Genomic DNA, 19842 nt, shown 5'->3' on the forward strand with positions numbered 1-19842 from the left:
ACACAGACTCTACCTACATATACTAACATGTGAAATGAAACCAGATTGCAATTTCGAAATTTCAATTTCTAAATACCTAAGATGAAATAAAAAATTAGTAATTAGAAATATACTATGGACCACTGTGTATAAATCCAGCACGGTGTCACCAGCAAAGCCGGAAAAACGTTAACAATGCTCATGAGAGAATCGTGACCAATAACACGAACACATTGTTAACGGCAGATTTATTCAATAAAAATATAATCATTTATATTGGGCATTAAATTTCATTATTTTAGCCGCTTCCAACGCTCCTTCAACCGCAACTGGATGGGACACTTCCTTTTTCTGATTTTTTTTATTACAAAGACATTCTCCTGTCTTCGGTTCAATATTCTGTCTCTTAAGACTCTTCAATTTCTTCTCAATCATGTCGTTCTCCTGTAGCAATAATTCTCTCTCGCGCATTAAGGCACGTTTAGTCATTTCAGCTTTGGCTATGCGCTGCCACATTCTCGTCATGCCGCATGTAGTAGAAATAGCTTTTATCACCAGTGAATCATCTGAATGTTGCTTGCGAACTGTCTGTGTCGGGGAATGAGGTTGTTCCGTTCCGTAAGGAAGAACCTTCTCTCGTTGCGTCTCGAATTTTCTGCATAAAGCCGCCATGCGTAAAATTTTTTCGCCTTTCTTATGAGCTGCTTCAAGCCATTCTAAGGTGCTGTCTGAGGCGCTTACCAGTACAGCTAATAGCTTCGTGTCGAGATTAACTCCGTTGATCATTCGCTGTTTCAGCTTATGGCAGGCGGCACGGTGCCTATCTCGCCTGTCTCTAAAAACAGCTTGCTTCGTCCCTGATTCATATGCCGCTAACTCCGTACGCAGGCGCCTCAATATACCATCACTATTGGCTATCCTCTTACCTTGCGATGCTATCACATCAGCCATTGTATTTTCTTTACGACGCAATTTACGAACATGCTTCTGATTCTCAGCAGTTTCACTTACATATGTTTTGAGCACTGCCTTGTAAGAATCCCACATATTATTGTAACTGTTTTCTAAGTACGAACGTAAATTTTCTCTTTCGTTAGCGTACCTTGTGCGCTCTTCGTCTTCTTTCACTAAATTCTCTCCACGTTTCGTCCACGCTTGGAAGTCAGTCTCTTTATTAGCAGCATATAACAAAAGCTGCAAATGTGTTTCAGCCGTGTTGTGATCTTTCATGATATCATCTGCCTCCTGCTCACCACTTTTTAACAGATTCGCCGTATTTATGTTATTTTGCTCCGTCATCTCCTCCAACTCTGTTAAGAATTTGTTGATCATAGTGTCTATAGTATCACAGAAGCTAGATACCGTGCGTTGAAACTGATCATCAGCTAGGTTAATTAAATTTGTTATATGTGATATTAGCTGGTCTTTTTTATCGTAAGCTCGTTCAAAAGTGCGCCACATGATTTCCATCTCTTTCCGGAACTCTGGTTCTTTGATCTTGGCCATGAGTGCTCTATACTGTCGATCCAAGGCATCTCTGTTCTTCAATTGTGATGCGATTTCGCGCTGAAGTTCGTTCTTTTTTAGTTGTTTACGCTTTTCTTCCTCTGCCGCAAGTTTGGCTAGTTTCAGGGCTTCTTTTTTTGCCTTCTTCTGTTCTGGTGTCAAACCCATTTTGATTTAAGTATAAAACTTGCACTACAAATACACTAAAAATCGGTTTGCCTCAACAAAATAGTAAGAAATTTATTTGACAAATATGACATTCGCTTGTCAGTCATAATAATTTTAAATAAAATGTCAAGTAAATGGAAAAAGGTTAAATAATAATTGAAATGAAAAATAAATAGGTGATGAATTTTCTAGTAGTATTTGTAGGTTTCGCCACGCTCTATAAGGAGCGTGCATGAACTATAGGGGGCAGCACAGGAGCCGTTGAATTTGTGGCGCAAGGTAAATGTGAAGTTTGTAAGTGCTTCAGATGTAGCCTACAAGATGGCAGATCTTATACCTATATACACACGAAAATGTACGAGAACGGTAGATGGCAACACTTGCTTTGGCAATGTTGTACATGGTTAATATTTCTGATTCGTGCCACAAGATGGCAGACCCTCCAACGCGCACGGTCCCTATAAAAAGCGAATCATCGTTATTATTGATATTGTAACGTTTGAACACTCGTCAACATTAATTAATTTTTCACAGCCCCGCTACCAAGCACTTGTGGGCGGCAGCGAGCCCCTACAAAGCTACCTCCACAAACGCTTAGCAGAAAACCTGAACAGCGAAGCAGCACTAGGCACAGTCACAGATGTAGCCCAGTGTGTAGAGTGGCTGCGCTCCACTTTCCTGTACGTCAGAGCAGCGAAAGATCCGAAGAGATACCTGGGATTGCCACCAGCTGCCCCGCAGCAACTTATTTTGAAGAAAATTGAAGGTATCAACTTTATGTTACTTTGGATAGCTTTATGAATAAATTTATACCTTCTAACCACACAATAAGTTCATTTGCTCTTGTCGGTGGAGTATCTAATCGCCAATCATTTCTTTCTTGTGCCAGTCTTTTATTATTTTTAGAAGGGAGACCTAGAATCACTTATGTCAGCCAAATTTAAAAATAATGAGTCGTATGAGGAAATTAAAAGACTGGCACAATAAGTTCAATAATAGATAATAGGTACGTAGGTTAAATAGGTACCTACTTACTTAATTAGGTATATCTAAGTAAATAAATATTATGAAATAGATGAAGCTTCTGTAATAATTGAACAGAATAACTTAAGTGTATCCGGTATACAATGCAAGTCAATTAAATTAATTATTTATTAATTTTATTGATTTAATTGCTTTTAATAAGAGTAAACAACTGCAAAGTGCATCCTTGTAACAAACAATTTGTAATTCAAATTGCTTTGCTATTTTTAACCCTTTACCAGGCCCCGAAGAACCAGCGTGTCTTAATACGTACTTTATATGCTGTTGCAACCGTATTGAACGCCTTGTAAAAAATGTATTTATGAAAGTCGGAGATCTTCCTCTAAACCAGAAATAAAAATGTGGGTTACGGTTATCCCATCGCCTGTCTAAGTAATGAACTGTCATACTAGATTTTGTCTTATTATATTCTTGATCAGGCCAAGGGATATATTCCACCCACATCTTATATCGGTTATAATAGTCAAGGTTTAACTCCAAATCTCCTACGAACCATTATATCAATCACTGAAAACATTATTTTATGATCTTCATTCATGGCACGCTTCAAAATCCAATAATATATCTTTAGCAGCCATTTAAATCCACTTGACCAGTGATGTTAGTGGTTTGTTTACAAATTCGAACACTTTACTGAATTTAAGAAAAACACAAGCAGATATATAGAACCATTTTTTGTTATTTTCATGATTTTAATGATTGTAAGGTAATATAATCATATATTTTGCTAAATACTCCTGCGTCCTTGTGATATGACCAGAATTAGGATGTGGGATGACTCTATCCCATTGCCTGGCTAGAATTTGCCTGTGTGGGAACTATTCTTCCCATGACCCGATTAGATTGTGGGGCTCTTTGGTTTTTGTTATTTATTTTTAAGTATACAGGCTGTATCAAAAATACGAGTAGGTACCTAATTCGTTTAAGGGCATTCTCGGTACGTATTTATTTTTTGTAAGTATAATAAAATAACTACCGATAATATATCCTGAGGGACGGTACTTTGTGAGATAGCGAAATCTGTTCTTAGGAACCATAGCTTCGATTTAATAATAAGGGCATTCAAACGTTTTTTCAATCTTGACCCATTTGGATTGATCAGCCTGTATATATGTAACACAGTCTCACACCTAGACAGGCAATGGGATAAATACTTACCTCATTACTTTTTGGTTAAAAGCAACACAATTATTCAATTTTATGATACTATCTACAAGAAGAAATTCTTCAGGGAAAGCCTTTAAAAGGAGATTTTATAGCTAGGTACATGAATTCGCTCTAGGTTGAACACAAAAACTGTTTTATTACTTACGTGAGTTTTTTATGACATGACAAGACAATTTACCGGGCCATGGGAAAAATAGCTCCCACACAGTTAAACTCTAATAAGGCCATGGGATAATGTCAACCCACATCCTAATTCTGGTCATACACAATAATGCATGAATATTTAGCAATGTTTACGATTACATTTGCTTTCAACACTCAAAATCTACAAAATATCAAAAAATTGTTCGATCTATGTACTTCTGTTTCATAGAAATTATGGAAAGTGTTCGAATTTCTCCGTAGTTTGCTGAAATTAGCGTTCAAGTGAATTGAAATGGCTGCCAAAGATATATTACGCAATTTAGAAGCGTGTTGTGAATGAAGATCATAAAATAATATTTTCAGGGATTGACAAAATATTTTGTAGGTGGTTTGGAGTTAAAACCTGACTACGGTAACCGATATAAGATGTGGGTGGAATATTTCCCTTGGCCTGGTAAAGGGTTAACTGATAGGCATTTTATAAACATTAACATGTTTTTTTTCATGTTAGCATATATTTCTTTTAGCTACTTTAATACAAAATAAGTATAAAAAAAACATAGACAGTAAATACGTGAAAAAAGGTAAAGTGGTATAAAACATTGTGCAGTCAGCCCAGACCCTCTGTGGTGTCTTATGGGTGTCTTTTAGATGGTATGATTACCATTCGAAATCCAGTTTATTGCAAACATCATCGTGACCTCGCGAAGTTCCGGCTCATGATGGATGGCGACGCACCGTAGGGATCTTAGCATTTGTCGACGAATCAGGCTCATTCCCATTCCAATCGCTTACGTAACACGGTCTCTGAAGAATCAAATGACGTTCCTAGCTTTCAGCTGTTATACCCCTCAGTCGAGTCAGTAGGTATGCTGACGTAACGATTGTCTATTTGCTAAGAATCGCGACGAATGCGGCGCAAGCGCTTACGCATGATTATTTTGCTGAATGTGTGCTCGTAAGCCTTGCATGAGTTGTTCAGGGTGCTATCGGTAGATCATTGGGCACTGGTCATATTATCATTGGGCAAATTTTATAGTACAAACAGCAACTCTCCTAACTGTACATCGGTGGATCCACCGATGACCGACAGTTAACAGTGTGGGCGATGGTAAGCAGCGCGCGGCTATCGTGACCGCTGCTCATGCACTGTCAGTGTTTGAAAAATGGATACCTAATTAGGCTCTCCGAAACATCAGGCGCGAGTGACTGAAAACTGAAGTTAAACTATATAATTAGTTTTATAATCTGGTAGCACTTTAAGTAGAATCTGGACTTCTAGACAAGTGTTTGTTAGAGATCAACTTATACTGGTTTGTCCGAGAACTCAAACTGTCCAAGCTCGGGAAGCCAAGCTATACGGGTATTACGGGTCTTTTGAAAACGCACGCGACGCCGACTAAGTGAGGGCTGGCATGCGATTCAATCGAGCAAATTATTGAATTTGTTCGAGCTTAGGTACATAGTGATCGTTGAAATCTTGAATGTTAACGCATGAAACATAGTTTGATTTAATATTTTTATTATGAAGTAATTTTTGCTTGTCAGATTTCTTTATTGGCTTCAGCTATAACTATTGGCGTACCTATTGTTCATGCATGCATTTAATTATTTACATTGTATCGTGCAATAACCACATATCCGTAAAGCAACGCATTCGATCGACATATTAATTCAATGGAATAATCAGACGACATCAATCGCTACGCGTTTACCATTTGCGGCATATACCTTGTTATGGCCTGCCCTTTACGTTGAGGTATTTCTGTTACTTAGGTAACTACTCAATTCACTAGTCATTTTGTCTCTACTTGCTTCTAGTCAGCCTTACGCCCATGTAACGGTAGCTAAATGGCGAAGCCACATATTTTGACATTTTTGACTAAAGGAGCGCCCGGCGCATCGTTTTCTATGGAAAACATTGACGTGATCGTCTGTCATGTCATAGAAAAGTAAGCTCCGGAAGCTCCGGCCTTGACTAGGCCTAGACTGTAGTTTGTGAAGTTAGCGTTTGTAGAGTTATAGGTAGAGTTAGGGCGTGTAGAGTTAGAAGCTTGGCTCTACATGAGACTTGATAAAATTTTGTCAGTTCGAGTTCGAGCTAATATGGTCTCGTCTTGGCATTCGACATGAAATTGTTTTTGGTGGGATACATATTATTCTGCCGCCTTAAGAAAAAAAACCATAACTGACAAAAAGTAAGTTTCGAGAAAAAGCCAAAAAACTTTGCACTCCTGTTCAAATAGGTTAAATTCAAAGTACGAAGTTGAAACTTTTGTTAATGAACAAAGTAATAGTGTAGAATTTTTCTGCATAGTAAATTATTCGATTATCTTTTTATTTAAATAAGTTATTCAGAAAAAATAGTTTCTGCTTCGTAATATAAATAAAATAAAAATATCTTTACTAATATTAAATGACATAAGTGTGTACTTATGGTTTTTGTGTTAGTTTTGCATTACGATATCTAAGAAATAAAAACACAAGTAGACAGTTGTGCTTATGTTACTGACCGATCTCTTAGCTGAAAAAGCACAATTGGGCACTTTATGTTTTTTTTGCTTAGTTAACGTCTTCAAATTATGATTTATCTCGTTAAAATAATTCATAAAAAGACGATGAAGAATCAGAATTATTTATTAAAAGAAAACAAATGAGATACTTTTAGAGATCTTTGATTAATAAAACTAAAAAGTTCCATAATTAGATTGCACTAATTACATAAGTACAAATGCTATCAGATACCTTTAAAATGTCATGATGTAATACAAAACTGAAATGAGGTACAAGTAGATTGTACTAAGTACTAGTCCTTAATGTATTGAGACGCTTCTGATGTTTGTGGCCCGACATTATTATCTTGTTTTTCACCTCTGGCCATAAGAAGCAATCGTCTGCTCCTGGATGACTGCCGCATCGTTACTAAACTGATAGTGATAACAAAAACAAAAAAAGCGTACACCCACTGCCAAGAAGCAAGCACAAACAGCCTTTGACTTTTAGAATAAAATATGTTTAAAATATTAGCTCAAACACTCAGAAAATTATCAATTATATTTTATCATAACAAAACATGCAATCATAAAAATTACAACACAGCAATACTCAGGAAACAAACATAATGAAAAATAAGTAGTTGGGAAAAGCCTGTTTCATGAACAAGCATGACTGGGCGGTGTATCATGTAATAAAATTAAGCCATGTGCCAATGTAAAACTGTGCGTGTTACTTTGCAACATACATTAAGCTCGGTGGTGCCGGAGTGATCATACATAGGATCGAAACTTAAAGCCACGTTATTTCAAACCATTGTACCTTAAATTCGTGGTTAGGTTATGTAAAATAGGTAGGTACTCAACACCAGTCTCAATAGACAAGTTACTTAACACCAATATAAATAAATAGGTAATGGTAATTCTAGATACGCATATACATTTGAATATAATAAATAAATGAAATGAAATACGCGCTCCAAGCCTTAACGTAGGTACTAGAATGACCGCGACAAATATACCTAAAGTTATTTTTAAAAAATAGGCAAAATCTGGAATAGGCGACAAGGTGACAAACGTAACATGGATATAAGTATACTTACGAATAATTTAAAATTACAATCACGTATACACATTAACACTTCTAATATTTTTCGAAGTAGACACAGGAGTCATTAAAACGTGCGACGTACGCGCAACCTCTTCCGAAGGAAAGTAACCTATATCAAGCCGCGCGCGCCGAGTGAACTGGCCGAAATCTGTCCTTAAGGGAACCGGAGAGGAGACTACCTACTAGCCTGATAAAACATAACTGACCACAACGTTTAATAAATAAAGCACAAGTTTACTTTTTTGAAACCGACACTAAGCAGAAAAAGCATAAGGAAGAGTCATACGAGATAGAAAAAACATAACGTGCAACTTGTGTTTTTTCAGATTCCGAGAGTTATGACTAATAATTATTTTATACTAACAATAATGAACATTTCTGTCGACTTATGGGTTTTTTACATAGAAATTTGATAAAATACCAATATATGGTTTTTCTTCTTGTGAAATAATTGTTGGCCTCAAATTCAAGACAAAGGAAAAACAACACAAGTCGTCAATTTAGTACTTTTCTGTCTATGAATATATACTTATGCTTTTTCTTTCTCTAAAAGGCAGCAACTTTACCAAAATGGTGTGTAGTTATGCTTGTCTAAATCGTGACCTATTAGAGATAAAGAAATAACTGCTAGATAGAAAAATCACATTTTTCTTCCTGATTTCGAGGGTGTCAATAACTCAATTTCGCAAAAATTGTCACTTATGGTTTTTTTTCTTAAGGCGGCAGTATTAAGTTTATAAGTTCGTTGATCACGGGAGGTGCAACTCGCCCTAACAACGCTTACTTCGAGTCCATATCTCTATGAGGACCTATAATCACAGATAGGTACCAGTGGCGGCGCGTCAAACATATCCATAGACAAGCCGGGCCTAATTTGGCTTACATATTTCCTTTACATCTCTGCTCAAACGCCCAAAAACAGGCAAGCCGGTGGGAATCGGCTTTTATGGACGCGCCGCCACTGAATTAGGTACCTACTTATGTTCCGTCGGAAAATTTCCGACGGAACATAAGTAGGAAAAATATATTTTTCATGCGAATCGAAATTTTCAATTTCCAAAATCAATGTCTCTTTTTTTCCTGTGAAACTTTCCTCAAAAGCTTTTCCAACTTTTTGGAAATTTTACGCAGCTTGGGCAATGCACGTGTGTAATCACATTGCCCGTAGAACCGATGGCCATTGGGGCGGAAAGGTTCTCGAGTGGCAACCACGTACCGGAAGGCGCAGCGTGGCTAGAGAAGGTGGACTGACGACCTGGTAAAGGTCGCGGGAGTCCGCTGGATGCGGGTGGCGCAAGACCGGTCATTGTGGCACTCTTTGGGGGAGGCCTATGTCCAGCAGTGGACGTCCTCTGGCTGATATGATGATGATGATGACATGTGTAATCGCAGATCTCGCTGGTATGGCTGGCCACACGCGTTTCTTTAAGCTTTACGAATAATTCCAGAAGACGCGTCCATAATGAGGCTTAGCTTTTAATAGTTTATAAATAATGCTGATCATCTTCGCTCTATTCTAGGTCGCGATATTAACAATGCTGGTATTTTTCCTTATTAGTCATGTTCGGATTGACTCTTGACCCATGCCGTGTGTGTTTGTATGATTAGTGTTACTAAGCGGGCGAGGTGTTCAAAATTACCTTGACACGCTCTTATTCTCTTAACAATAAAGTCGCGTCAAGATCATTTTGCACACCTGACCCGCTTAGCAACTTCTGCTGCTGACTGTACCTAACTACTTAGATAGCCTCAGCGATAGAAATGAAATTGATTTTTTTTTCAATAAGAACGAGAACGCCATCTGGTGGATTAACACTTATCTAAAGACCACCGTTCTCTATCAACCCTTTAACGGAATATCTCTACTATATCAGTTTAAACAAAAAAAGCACACTAAAACATAAATACTGTCGTCGTGTCGGGAGTAAAAATATTATTGCTAGAATCTAGAGTCGCTAATAACGAATTCATGTCAAGTACTTAACTATGTTTGGACTTTAAAGGGTTATGTATTGCATTTTTCCTGCCAAGTTTGTGCAAAGTTAGCGTGGCCAGAGTCTAACTCTGCAAGGCATTTACAAAGTGTGGCAATGTCATCACTCATGTCAAATTTGAAAATATGACAATTATAATGGCATTCCCTGTATTCCCTCACTTTGTACAGTTGAAGGAAAGTTAGCTTAGTCGGATTCCAACCAGCGAATGGTGTCAAAAAAGCGGTAGTTAAAAAACCTGGAAATAATATTTCCATTAAAAAAAGCTTGTGACACGACGTGCTATACTGCCTCAACCAAGTGTATACTGCCTCAACGGGATTTAAACCCTCAACTTCCAACCTTCGCATAAGGAGCTATAATCTTGCTTGTTACAGAACTCTGCGTGAAAGCCATGAACAGTTTGGCGAGCTCCGGCCTGATAACTATGGATGACTTTAGCTGCATAGAATCCACTGAAGCTGGGCGCTTGATGTCCCTGTTTTATATGGACGTGGAAACCATGAAGAACATTATGAAGGTAGGAAGACAGCGCATTGGAATACTTATGCAAATTATTGTGAAAGACAACGCATGTGTATGTCTATGGTTACTCTAAGATGTCGATAAGTGCTAGTGCTACTCTCTAGCGGCAGAATATTGCAGTAATAGGTACCCCCTATTCCCTACAGATCCAAGGCTCAGAAACACTTGAACGCCTGCTGTGTATCGTCTGCGAAAGCCACGAACTCGCGGACATGCACCTCCGCGTAGACGAGCGGAGGTGCCTTAATCTACTCAACAGAAACAACAAGGCAGCAACAATCAGATTCCCAATGAAGGGAAAAATAAGTACTAGGCAAATGAAGCTGAATTGGTAAGTAATTTTGGTATAAACTGATATACCTAGGTACTAAAGAAAAAGTGTCCAGGGCACTCCAGTGGCTGTAGCTGCATTCGAACCGGCGTCATCAGCTTAGGCTCCTAAAGTCCTTTAAGCTACCTTTCGGCCTACCTAGGCTACCTTACCTTATTAGCCGGCCAGTTTCACGAGTAGTATATGCAATTTTAGAAAGACTAGGCATATTTCGTCAAAGTTCAAAGCTAAGCTAAATAACTATTTTGATTTGTTTTCATAGTTATTTTTACTTGTAATAATAAAGTTTTCATTATGTATTTTGTAGCATCATCCAGGCTACTTTAGGATGTCTGCCCATCCCCGAACCAGCATTGAATCAAGAAGCTTTAAAAGTCATGAGAACGGCATCCAGGGTCTGCAAATGTTAGTATTTTATTATGTAATGTTATAGATTTTCCTCTTGACTCTTTAATAATATTAGTGCCTTATCAATAAAAATCATTATAACTCCTCAGGTTTAGTGAGATACGTAACACGTCCAGAACTACCCCCACAACCTCAGACCTTCTCAGCCGTGTTGAACTCGATCATCCTATCGAAATGCATCGAGGCACACCTGTGGGAAAATTCTCCTTACGTCAGCAAGCAGCTAAAAGGCATTGGGCCTACGTTCAGTACGCTACTGGCCAGTGCTGGAGTTACAAGCTTTATGCTGTTGGAAGAAAGTCACCCTAGGGACTTGGAAAGGGTAAGATCATCTTATTAGCTGAAAGACTGGTCTTTATAATTTTCACAACGGCTGGACGTCCAGCGCTGGATTCATCAAGCAGTTCCTTTTTGACATGACGTTCTCGAAATTTTAAACTACTACCTACTTGTTTTAAATAATCTGTGTGCGTGGCGAGTGGTGACTAGAGTGCAATATGAAAATACAAATACCTACAGCATAAACAATCTATTCAAAATCATTATTTTCAGATAATGAACAAAGGCCCACCAGCTGGAAACATAATACGAAAGCAAGTCAGCCTCCTACCGAAATATCAATTAACCGTAACACCAATCGACGCCCGATCAGTAACCATTCAACTGATGCTGTTAAATCACAATCATCTGTCTGAAAACATGGACCAGCTTACAGCGGGGGACAACCATAAGAGTTACTTGATCGTTGGGGATTTGGAAAATTATCTGTTGTTGCTGACTCAATTCACGTAAGTTTGTATTTTCTATAATAGTTCAGGTAACCAGACAAGTGGTTAGGTAAGCATCCAGCTGCTGTTGCTGAATATATTGCTGAACCACGCGAATCTATCGGAGAACAGGGAGACAGGAATAAAAATTACCTGGTCGTTGGAGGCTCAGAGAACCAATACACGTAAGACTGTATTTTCTATAAGATAAAGAATTCAGGAAATCAACGACCGGTTGGTAACCATCAAACTGATTCTCGTGGCCATACACATCTGTCAGAAAATGAATCAACTTACTGCCAACATCTAAAGTCACAAGAGTTCCTACTGGTCGTTACCCTAGTAGCATTTTCGTTGGGGCCCACGGTGCCAACGGTAGGGAAAACGTTGGGATGAGGTTCGTTCCGTAGCCAACGTTAATTTTGTATTGGCCCACCATCGCATTTACCAACATTCGCTGTGGCACAGATGCCCAACAATGGGCCTTTGTGTATTTTGGTACCGTTGGCTAAACAACGATAATATTCGTTGGCCCAATGATGACATATATCGCATTTACCAACATTGGCAGTGGCAGTGATGCCCAACAATGGGCCTTTGTGTATTTTGCTACCGTTCGCTAAACAACGATAACATTCGTTGGCCCAATGGTGACGAATACCGCATTTACCAACATTGGCTGTGGCACGGATGCCCAACAATGGGCCGTTGTGTATTTTGGTAACGTTGGCTAGTCAACGATATCATCCGATGGCCCAATGATGACAAATATCGCATTTACCACCATTGGCTGTGGCACTGATGCCCAACAATGGGCCTTTGTTTATTTTGGTAACGTTGGCTAATCGACGATATCATCCGATGGCCCAATGACGACAAATATCGCATTTACCAACATTGGCTGTAGCATTGATGCCCAACAATGGGCCTTTGTGTATTTTGGTAACGTTGGCTAATCAACGATATCATCCGATGGCCCAATGATGACAAAAATCGCATTTACCAACATTGGCTGTGGCACTGATGCCCAACAATGGGCCTTTGTTTATTTTGGTAACGTTGGCTAATCAACGATATCATCCGATGGCCCAATGACGACAAATATCGCATTTACCAACATTCGCTGTAGCATTGATGCCCAACAACGGGCCTTTGTTTATTTTGGTTACGTTGGCTAATCAACGATATCATCCGATGGCCCAATGACGACAAATATCGCATTTACCAACATTGACTGTAGCATTGATGGCCAATAATGGGCCTTTGTGTATTTTGGTAACGTTGGCTAATCAACGATATCATCCGATGGCCCAATGATGACAAATATCGCATTTACCAACATTGGCTGTGGCACTGATGCCCAACAATGAGCCTTTGTTTATTTTGGTAACGTTGGCTAATCAACGATATCATCCGATGGCCCAATGACGATAAATATTGCATTTACCAACATTGGCTGTAGCATTGATGCCCAACAATGAGCCTTTGTGTATTTTGGTAACGTTGGCTAGTCAACGATATCATCCGATGGCCCAATGATGACAAATATCGCATTTACCAACATTGGCTGTGGCACTGAAGCCTAACAATGGGCCTTTGTGTATTTTGGTAACGTTGGCTAATCAACGATATCATACGATGGCCCAATGACGACAAATATCGCATTTACCAACATTGGCTGTAGCATTGAGGCCCAAAAATGGGCCTTTGTGTATTTTGCTACCGTTCGCTAAACAACGATAACATTCGTTGGCCCAATGGTGACGAATACCGCATTTACCAACATTGGCTGTGGCACGGATGCCCAACAATGGGCCTTTGTGTATTTTGGTAACGTTGGCTAGTCAAAGATATCATCCGATGGCCCAATGATGACAAATATCGTATTTACCAACATTGGCTGTGGCACTGACGCCTAACAATGGGCCTTTGTGTATTTTGGTACTGGTGGCTAAACAACGATAACATTTGTTGGCCCAGTGAGCACAAATATCGCATTTACCAACATTAGCTGTGGTACTGATGCCCAACAATACCAGTTGAGTTTGCTTGTGGCGTCACTAGATGGCGTTACTGTCTCCAAACATCGAAGTTATAGTTATTTTCTCGTTATTCCGGATATAATCATAATATTTTTTTAAAGTAACTTATAAATCTAATAGCTATAACTATAAAATTTATACATAAATTTCAAAAATTGTATTTTACCAACATTTTCTCAATTTAAATCTCAAAAAACATAAATCTCGCTTACGAAGTTTCGACTTGCGGTTAGTATATATACAAATTAGAGTGTATAGTAAGTGTACTTGCTTCGGCAGTACATGTACTAAAATTGGAACGATACAGAGAAGATTAACAACAACTGCTGCCTAGGGCCTTCATGTGGATACAACCAATGCCTACCGTAGTGTAATTGTAATATTTATCAGCAAAGGCCCAACGTCGTATTACACAACCACTTACCTAACGTAGGGTAACTGTAGGACTCGTAAACAAAAGCCCATTACATAATTAAGACTGTAGGCCCACTATAAATTACACAACTATTTACCTACGGTAGTATTGTAAGAATCCTACACAAGGCCCAAGTTAAAGTTACAATGTTGGCCCTTTGTGGGACAAGCTGTGTTGGGCCTTCAACCTGGTGCACGACTACCTACCGACCTACCTGACTTGCCGATGGGTAATTGTTGAATTTGCAAACAGAAGCACAACGAAAAAATTGCCCTTTTTTATTTTTTTGCAGGTGGCCCTACAGCAAGCCATACGGCCAAATGTAACAATTAACCAACCATCAAACAAATGAGTATAGGCCCAACCACGGCCCAACCAAAACCACCACCGTTGAATAATTGTATGATTTATTTAAATAGGCCCAACGAAAAAATTACTCTAATGGCCCTCTGTTGGGAATCTTTGGGAGGGCCTTTGTCGAGGGCCCTCCAGCAAATCGTACGGCCAAATGTAACAATTAACCAACCATCAAACAAATGTGTATAGGCCCAACCACGGCCCAACTAAAACCACCACCGTTGAATAATTGTATGATTTATTTAAATAGGCCCAACGAAAAAATTACTCTAATGGCCCTCTGTTGGGAATCTTCGGGAGGGCATTTGTCGAGGGCCCTCCAGCAAATCGTACGGCCAAATATAACGGTTGCCCAACTAATACGTAAACAAAGGCCCAACAGAATCCCTACAAGAAAATGCTATTAGGGTAACGATTCGGAAAATCATCATCTTGGCTGACTCTGTTTTAACCATTCATCTGATGCTGCTAAACCATGCTCATCTGTACTTTATTTTATTTTAGTGATAAGGACTTCATAAGCATTTATGATGGAACAATGAAATACGAAGTTACAAGAAAACTCCAAAATGAACATAAAATATTGATCCACTGCGTGAGTTCTGTAATAGGTAAGAAATATTATTACATTTAAATTGTATTCATGTAAGTTAAATTTAACTCAATAATAACTACACTTTTTTTTTGCAATAGTTGGCATCGACGTGCAAGCTGATTATTTATTTCTTGACTTGGAACCGCAAGCACCACGTGAAAATTACCATGCTCTTTGGTCTAATTCAAACACACCTAGACCAAATATTGCATCAAAGCAAACTGCCATCACAGATGTATACAAAGAACGCAAGCGGAAGAACGATTCTGACATTACGCAATGTAAAGAAAAAAAGAAACGTGAATATACTTTGACGCAAAAACTTAAAGCACTAAAAGAGTCTTTTAGTAAAACATCGAAGACTTTAAAAACGGATATAGATAAATCAGTAGAAACGTCGAACAAAGTAATACATGACTTGCTGGACGGCAGAAACAGACCCCGATTTCCACAGAATAACCAAGTAATTGAAGCGGGTAATGAATTTCCTAGAGTTGATCTCACAAAAGGCATTACAGATGGCTCAAATAATAGACCCAGTTTTTCAGAAAACAGTCTCGTAGTAGAGTATCCTACTGTAGATCTCACTGAAAATGTAGTAGCTGACAAATTGGAAGAAGTTACAATTGATGATAACTATGACTGCATAGATGATTCGCAGATTGACAGTATATTGAGCAAGATAGAATCTGAAATGATATCAAATGTTCCTATTTCTAATAATATGCAATATAATATAATCCCTGAAACGAATGTTTCAAAGGAGCCTGATGTAAATTTTAATGAGAAACCAATGTCAGAAGCTCAAAAAGTGGAACTTATATATAGGAACAACACAAAAAATTTAACAAACAAATCCAGCCGAAGTGCTAAAGACTACAATAAACGTAAAATGGTTAAATCTAATTTCAGTGTCATAGATTTAATAGAAAAGAAAGCGAATATTGCTGATGACAACATTGAAAAGAATATTGACAGAAGCATCGATAGTGGATTTTCTGATGCAATTAAATCTCAAATAAATAAGTTCTTACAGCGGGCACAAAATACAACTAAACCTAAAATGCCAGTAATAGATGAGCTGCTTGATAATTCAAAGGCCGAAGAACTACCAGAAGTATTTGTCGACGGTTATAAACAAGAAAATACGAACACTGCTTGCAGCAAATCAAACAACGAGGTACAATGTTCTGAAATCAAAATTCAGGCTGAAGATATGCCGCAAGACGTTGATAAATATGAACAACCTGATATAAATGATGAAAACTATGACTGTGATGAAAATCTCGACTTGCCCGAAGTAAATTTAAAGACTGTACAATTTATAGAATCCAATCAATATGAACGAAAATATGATCAAACCTTCGACAATAGAACTGTAGAATATGATAAAATGGATATGAGTGACAATATACAAGAAACTAGTAAGCCTGACGATAATGATTTTAACGAAATATATCCAACTGCGCCACTAAATACTAACTTGAAACATAAGCCAATTACGAAGCAAAAGTTTGCGCTTACTTCTAACATTACGAGAGATAAAAGCATACCAGTCAATCCATTGCAAACTACGAGAATGAATGAATCTAAAGAAGAACATTTTAAGACTGAAAAAGTCAATGTAAACCCTTTGCTAACTTTAGAACTGAACCAATATGCAAAAAACCAAGCACATACTATCAGCAGTGGTTTATTTAAATCTGATCAAAATATGGACATACATAAAAACAAAACAATTGAAGGAAGTAAAAGTTGTGATCAAAGCCTTGATATGATTACGCCGTTAAATACAAACTTGGAACTGAATGCAGTTACAGTTAATCACGATAGTCCTATGAAAATTGTTCCTAAAACATGTGAGTTTACATTAAATAACCATTTACCAATTCAAACATTGGAAACTAACAAAAGTGCTGATTTTAGCTTGGCAGAAGTTAGTAACAAGATTTTGGCGACTTTTCAACCCGTAGACCTTAATAATTATGACCAAAAGATTATGAATGGTAACCAAATGGATATGCATAGTAGACAAGAAAGTAATACGCCGAGCCAGAAAATTGATAATGGCCAAACTGCATTTACACATTCTAACGAAAGTCTGAAAAATATAGCACATGATAGTTCTAATATCAATTCTTTAGAAACGATTACCAAACCCAATGATACCAATAATGCTCTGATACCATATAATTGCAGTGTTGAAACTATCGGAAAAAGCTATAATCAACGACCTACCAAGCTGAAATCTTTCATACCGTATACTGATTATCAAAATTCATTTGGTCAAGATATCAATGATTTGCTTCTTGACAAAATGATGAACCAAAATAATCATCAAAGTGGACCGTCAGACTATGGCTTAAATAGCGCCAATCTGGTTTTAACAGATCAAATGAGAGATATAGATCCCAGTAACAATTTAGTAAGTAAATTTAAATTGAAACCTTCGAGGAATAACGAAAATTTGACGAGGAATAATAATCAACCTAGTGATTTTTACAATGCCTCAAGTGGTAATAAAAATTCACGCCCTTTTGATACAAAACAAGTTACACAAGAAAAGCATGAACATGGTAACAATCAAAACGAAACCTACTTTAAACGATTCTCTTACACTGCAACTAAAGTAGATGTCTGCACAAAGAAATATGCTCCCGACCACGAACTCCGAATTACAAGAAAACTAAAGTTAGATGTAGATGTAACAGAAATAATGAAACAGGACAATACCAATCAGACCAATGAAGGTTTTAATGGAGAAACTTATAAAGGTCACGATGACTTGAAACCAAAACAAAACAATGAAAATGTATGCGAAAATATCACTGCAGAAAATACAACTGATAAAAACGAACAAACGAATGATGGTGACGTCATTGTAATCGATAAACCTGATATAAATGAAAATAGTAATGCAAGAAAGAGTATACAAAAAAGTGTCGAAGATAAACCAAAGTTTTCAGCAACAAATAACAGTATCGGGAATATTTTACAAAAGTACAGTAAAATATTAATGTAAGTATTAACTACAATTAACAAGACAAACTGTTGATTTACCTACCATACATTTGTTTACCAAGCACACCTAATACATATGTCATGTTAGTTTATTGATATTTTTTATTTTTTTCAGCAAACCTGAAACATCTACACCGTCTTTTAACAAGATCAATAAGAAAGCTGGCACCTCAAGCGCTAAAGCTATTGAGCACACCATACCCAAACCCAGAAAACCATTTAAAATCACCGATATTAATGGTGTAGAGATGCCTTTATCTCTCGATATAACAAACACCAGTAAACCAGTTGTTAGTAGTCAGATTGAACCTGTTGCAACAGCTAAAAGAATCAAACTTGATACTAAAGAAAATATAGAATTGTATAAACCAGAAGATATTAATGTGACTCCTAAAACTAACTTCAATAATAAAACAGTTGACAACAAATCTTTCGAATCACCTGTTTCGGTTCACAGTTTAAAATTAGACTCAATAGAAGATATTAAGAACGAAAATATATTCAACCCAAAACAAGATATGAAAGATGAAAGTATGTTTAATCCAAAACTACTATTACAATACTGTACCGAAACGAATGAAGACACTGATATAATCGCTCCACCATCAGCTTTCAGTGATAATGCGCCTATCTATTCCCCTATAGCTAGTCAAGAAATTACATCCCTTTACAACAATGATGATCAAATGGAAAATATGGAAGATAACTTCAATAGCACTGCCTTAGATTCAGATTTGCAATCTCCTCCTAAAGAAATGGAAACATGGTGTTTATCCAAAGATGACGAAACATATCAGTCACCAATGAGATCGGCTCCTTGGGTCATTTCACAACGGGCACATACTAATTTAGGTGCAAGACGCGATAAGTTGTGCCAGTTCAAGTTTGTAAGGAAAAAGACGTATAGGCCTAAATGAAAGTGATTTGAATGATTTGAAATAAAGGTTCTTAAAACTATTTGCCTTTTCATTTTTAGCAATTGTTAGTAGTTAATGGAGTTATGCGAGCGAGACGCTCCATCCATAAAATCAAGATATTCAAAATCAGATTTTACATATAAAATGCCGAGTAGTAGCGCAATTGCTAAATATTGTAAGTATGGAGGGTAAGAGGCACAGTCTGTTCAGTCATTCGAGGAGGGAAGACGGAGAGGACGCGCGCACCCGAGCTGCATACAATCGCTGTCTTCGCCATTATTAGTACGGCCTCCTAGCCTAGTCGGTACGGTAGTGACTCTACCTACGAAGCAGGAGGTCCCGGGTTCGAATACATTAGTTTTCTTACCAAAACGTCCAAAACTCGCGTTATTTCGTAGTCGACACCTAACGTCGAGTAGTGAAACTGTCAGTTCCCCTACTTGACACCAGTGGCCTATTTTATAAAGCTACAAGTTACAATTTACAAGCGGAAGTCTCGTTCTAACACATGGAGTTAGAAAGAGACTTCCGCTTGTAAATTGTAACTTGTAGCTTTATAAAATAGGCCACAGATGTCACAAGTGTAGCTACTGACGAATAATGTAGGTACTTATACTAAAACAATTTACAACTAATAATATAATAAGCAGATAGGGTTGAAAATAGACTTCCAGTTAATCCTGTTATAATATTAGCTGAAAATTGTTGAGTTTTCGTTCGCTGAGACTATAGACATTTATTGACAACTAGTTTAGTACTGATTGGTACTGATAAATTCCGCTACATGACGCTAGATATCGACTACGAAATAACGGGCGTTTTGGTAAGAAAACTGATGTATGGAGTTACCACTCTTTCT

At 37.7% G+C, this 19842-nt stretch overlaps 2 protein-coding genes and 1 long non-coding RNA gene across 3 annotated transcripts; 1 reads left to right on the forward strand and 2 right to left on the reverse strand.

Annotated features, from left to right (window-relative positions):
- Positions 1-210: 210 nt before the first annotated feature.
- Positions 211-1709, reverse strand: LOC134670372 (dynein regulatory complex subunit 2-like). Its single transcript, XM_063528194.1, has one exon. It carries the CDS (start codon positions 1651-1653, stop codon positions 247-249), a length of 1407 nt encoding a protein of 468 aa, XP_063384264.1. The 5' UTR covers positions 1654-1709; the 3' UTR covers positions 211-246.
- A 1359-nt stretch (positions 1710-3068) lies between these two features.
- On the reverse strand, positions 3069-12889 carry LOC134670378 (uncharacterized). The gene is made up of 2 exons (XR_010099048.1): positions 11975-12889; positions 3069-3669 (listed from the first exon to the last, which is right to left on the reverse strand). It is a non-coding gene; the product is annotated as an uncharacterized LOC134670378 (long non-coding RNA).
- Positions 9933-19015, forward strand: LOC134670370 (putative uncharacterized protein DDB_G0277255). Its single transcript, XM_063528190.1, has 8 exons — positions 9933-10125; positions 10277-10461; positions 10769-10866; positions 10959-11191; positions 11422-11657; positions 14955-15061; positions 15144-18063; positions 18182-19015. The coding sequence occupies exons 1-8, from the start codon at positions 10000-10002 to the stop codon at positions 18981-18983; spliced, it is 4707 nt and encodes a 1568-aa protein (XP_063384260.1). The 5' UTR covers positions 9933-9999; the 3' UTR covers positions 18984-19015.
- The last annotated feature ends 827 nt before the right edge of the window (positions 19016-19842 follow it).

Source organism: Cydia fagiglandana, chromosome 13, assembly GCF_963556715.1.
Source record: "Cydia fagiglandana chromosome 13, ilCydFagi1.1, whole genome shotgun sequence".
Lineage (NCBI taxonomy): Eukaryota > Metazoa > Arthropoda > Insecta > Lepidoptera > Tortricidae > Cydia > Cydia fagiglandana.

Excerpts from the sequence above, each read along its gene's own strand:
- LOC134670372 (XM_063528194.1), bottom strand. The coding sequence starts at position 1,653 with ATGGGTTTGACACCAGAACAGAAGAAGGCAAAAAAAGAAGCCCTGAAA.
- LOC134670370 (XM_063528190.1), top strand. The coding sequence starts at position 10,000 with ATGAACAGTTTGGCGAGCTCCGGCCTGATAACTATGGATGACTTTAGC. Across the intron at positions 11,192-11,421 it reads ACCCTAGGGACTTGGAAAGG|ATAATGAACAAAGGCCCACC; the intron begins GTAAGATCATCT and ends CATTATTTTCAG. Across the intron at positions 11,658-14,954 it reads TTGTTGCTGACTCAATTCAC|TGATAAGGACTTCATAAGCA; the intron begins GTAAGTTTGTAT and ends ATTTTATTTTAG.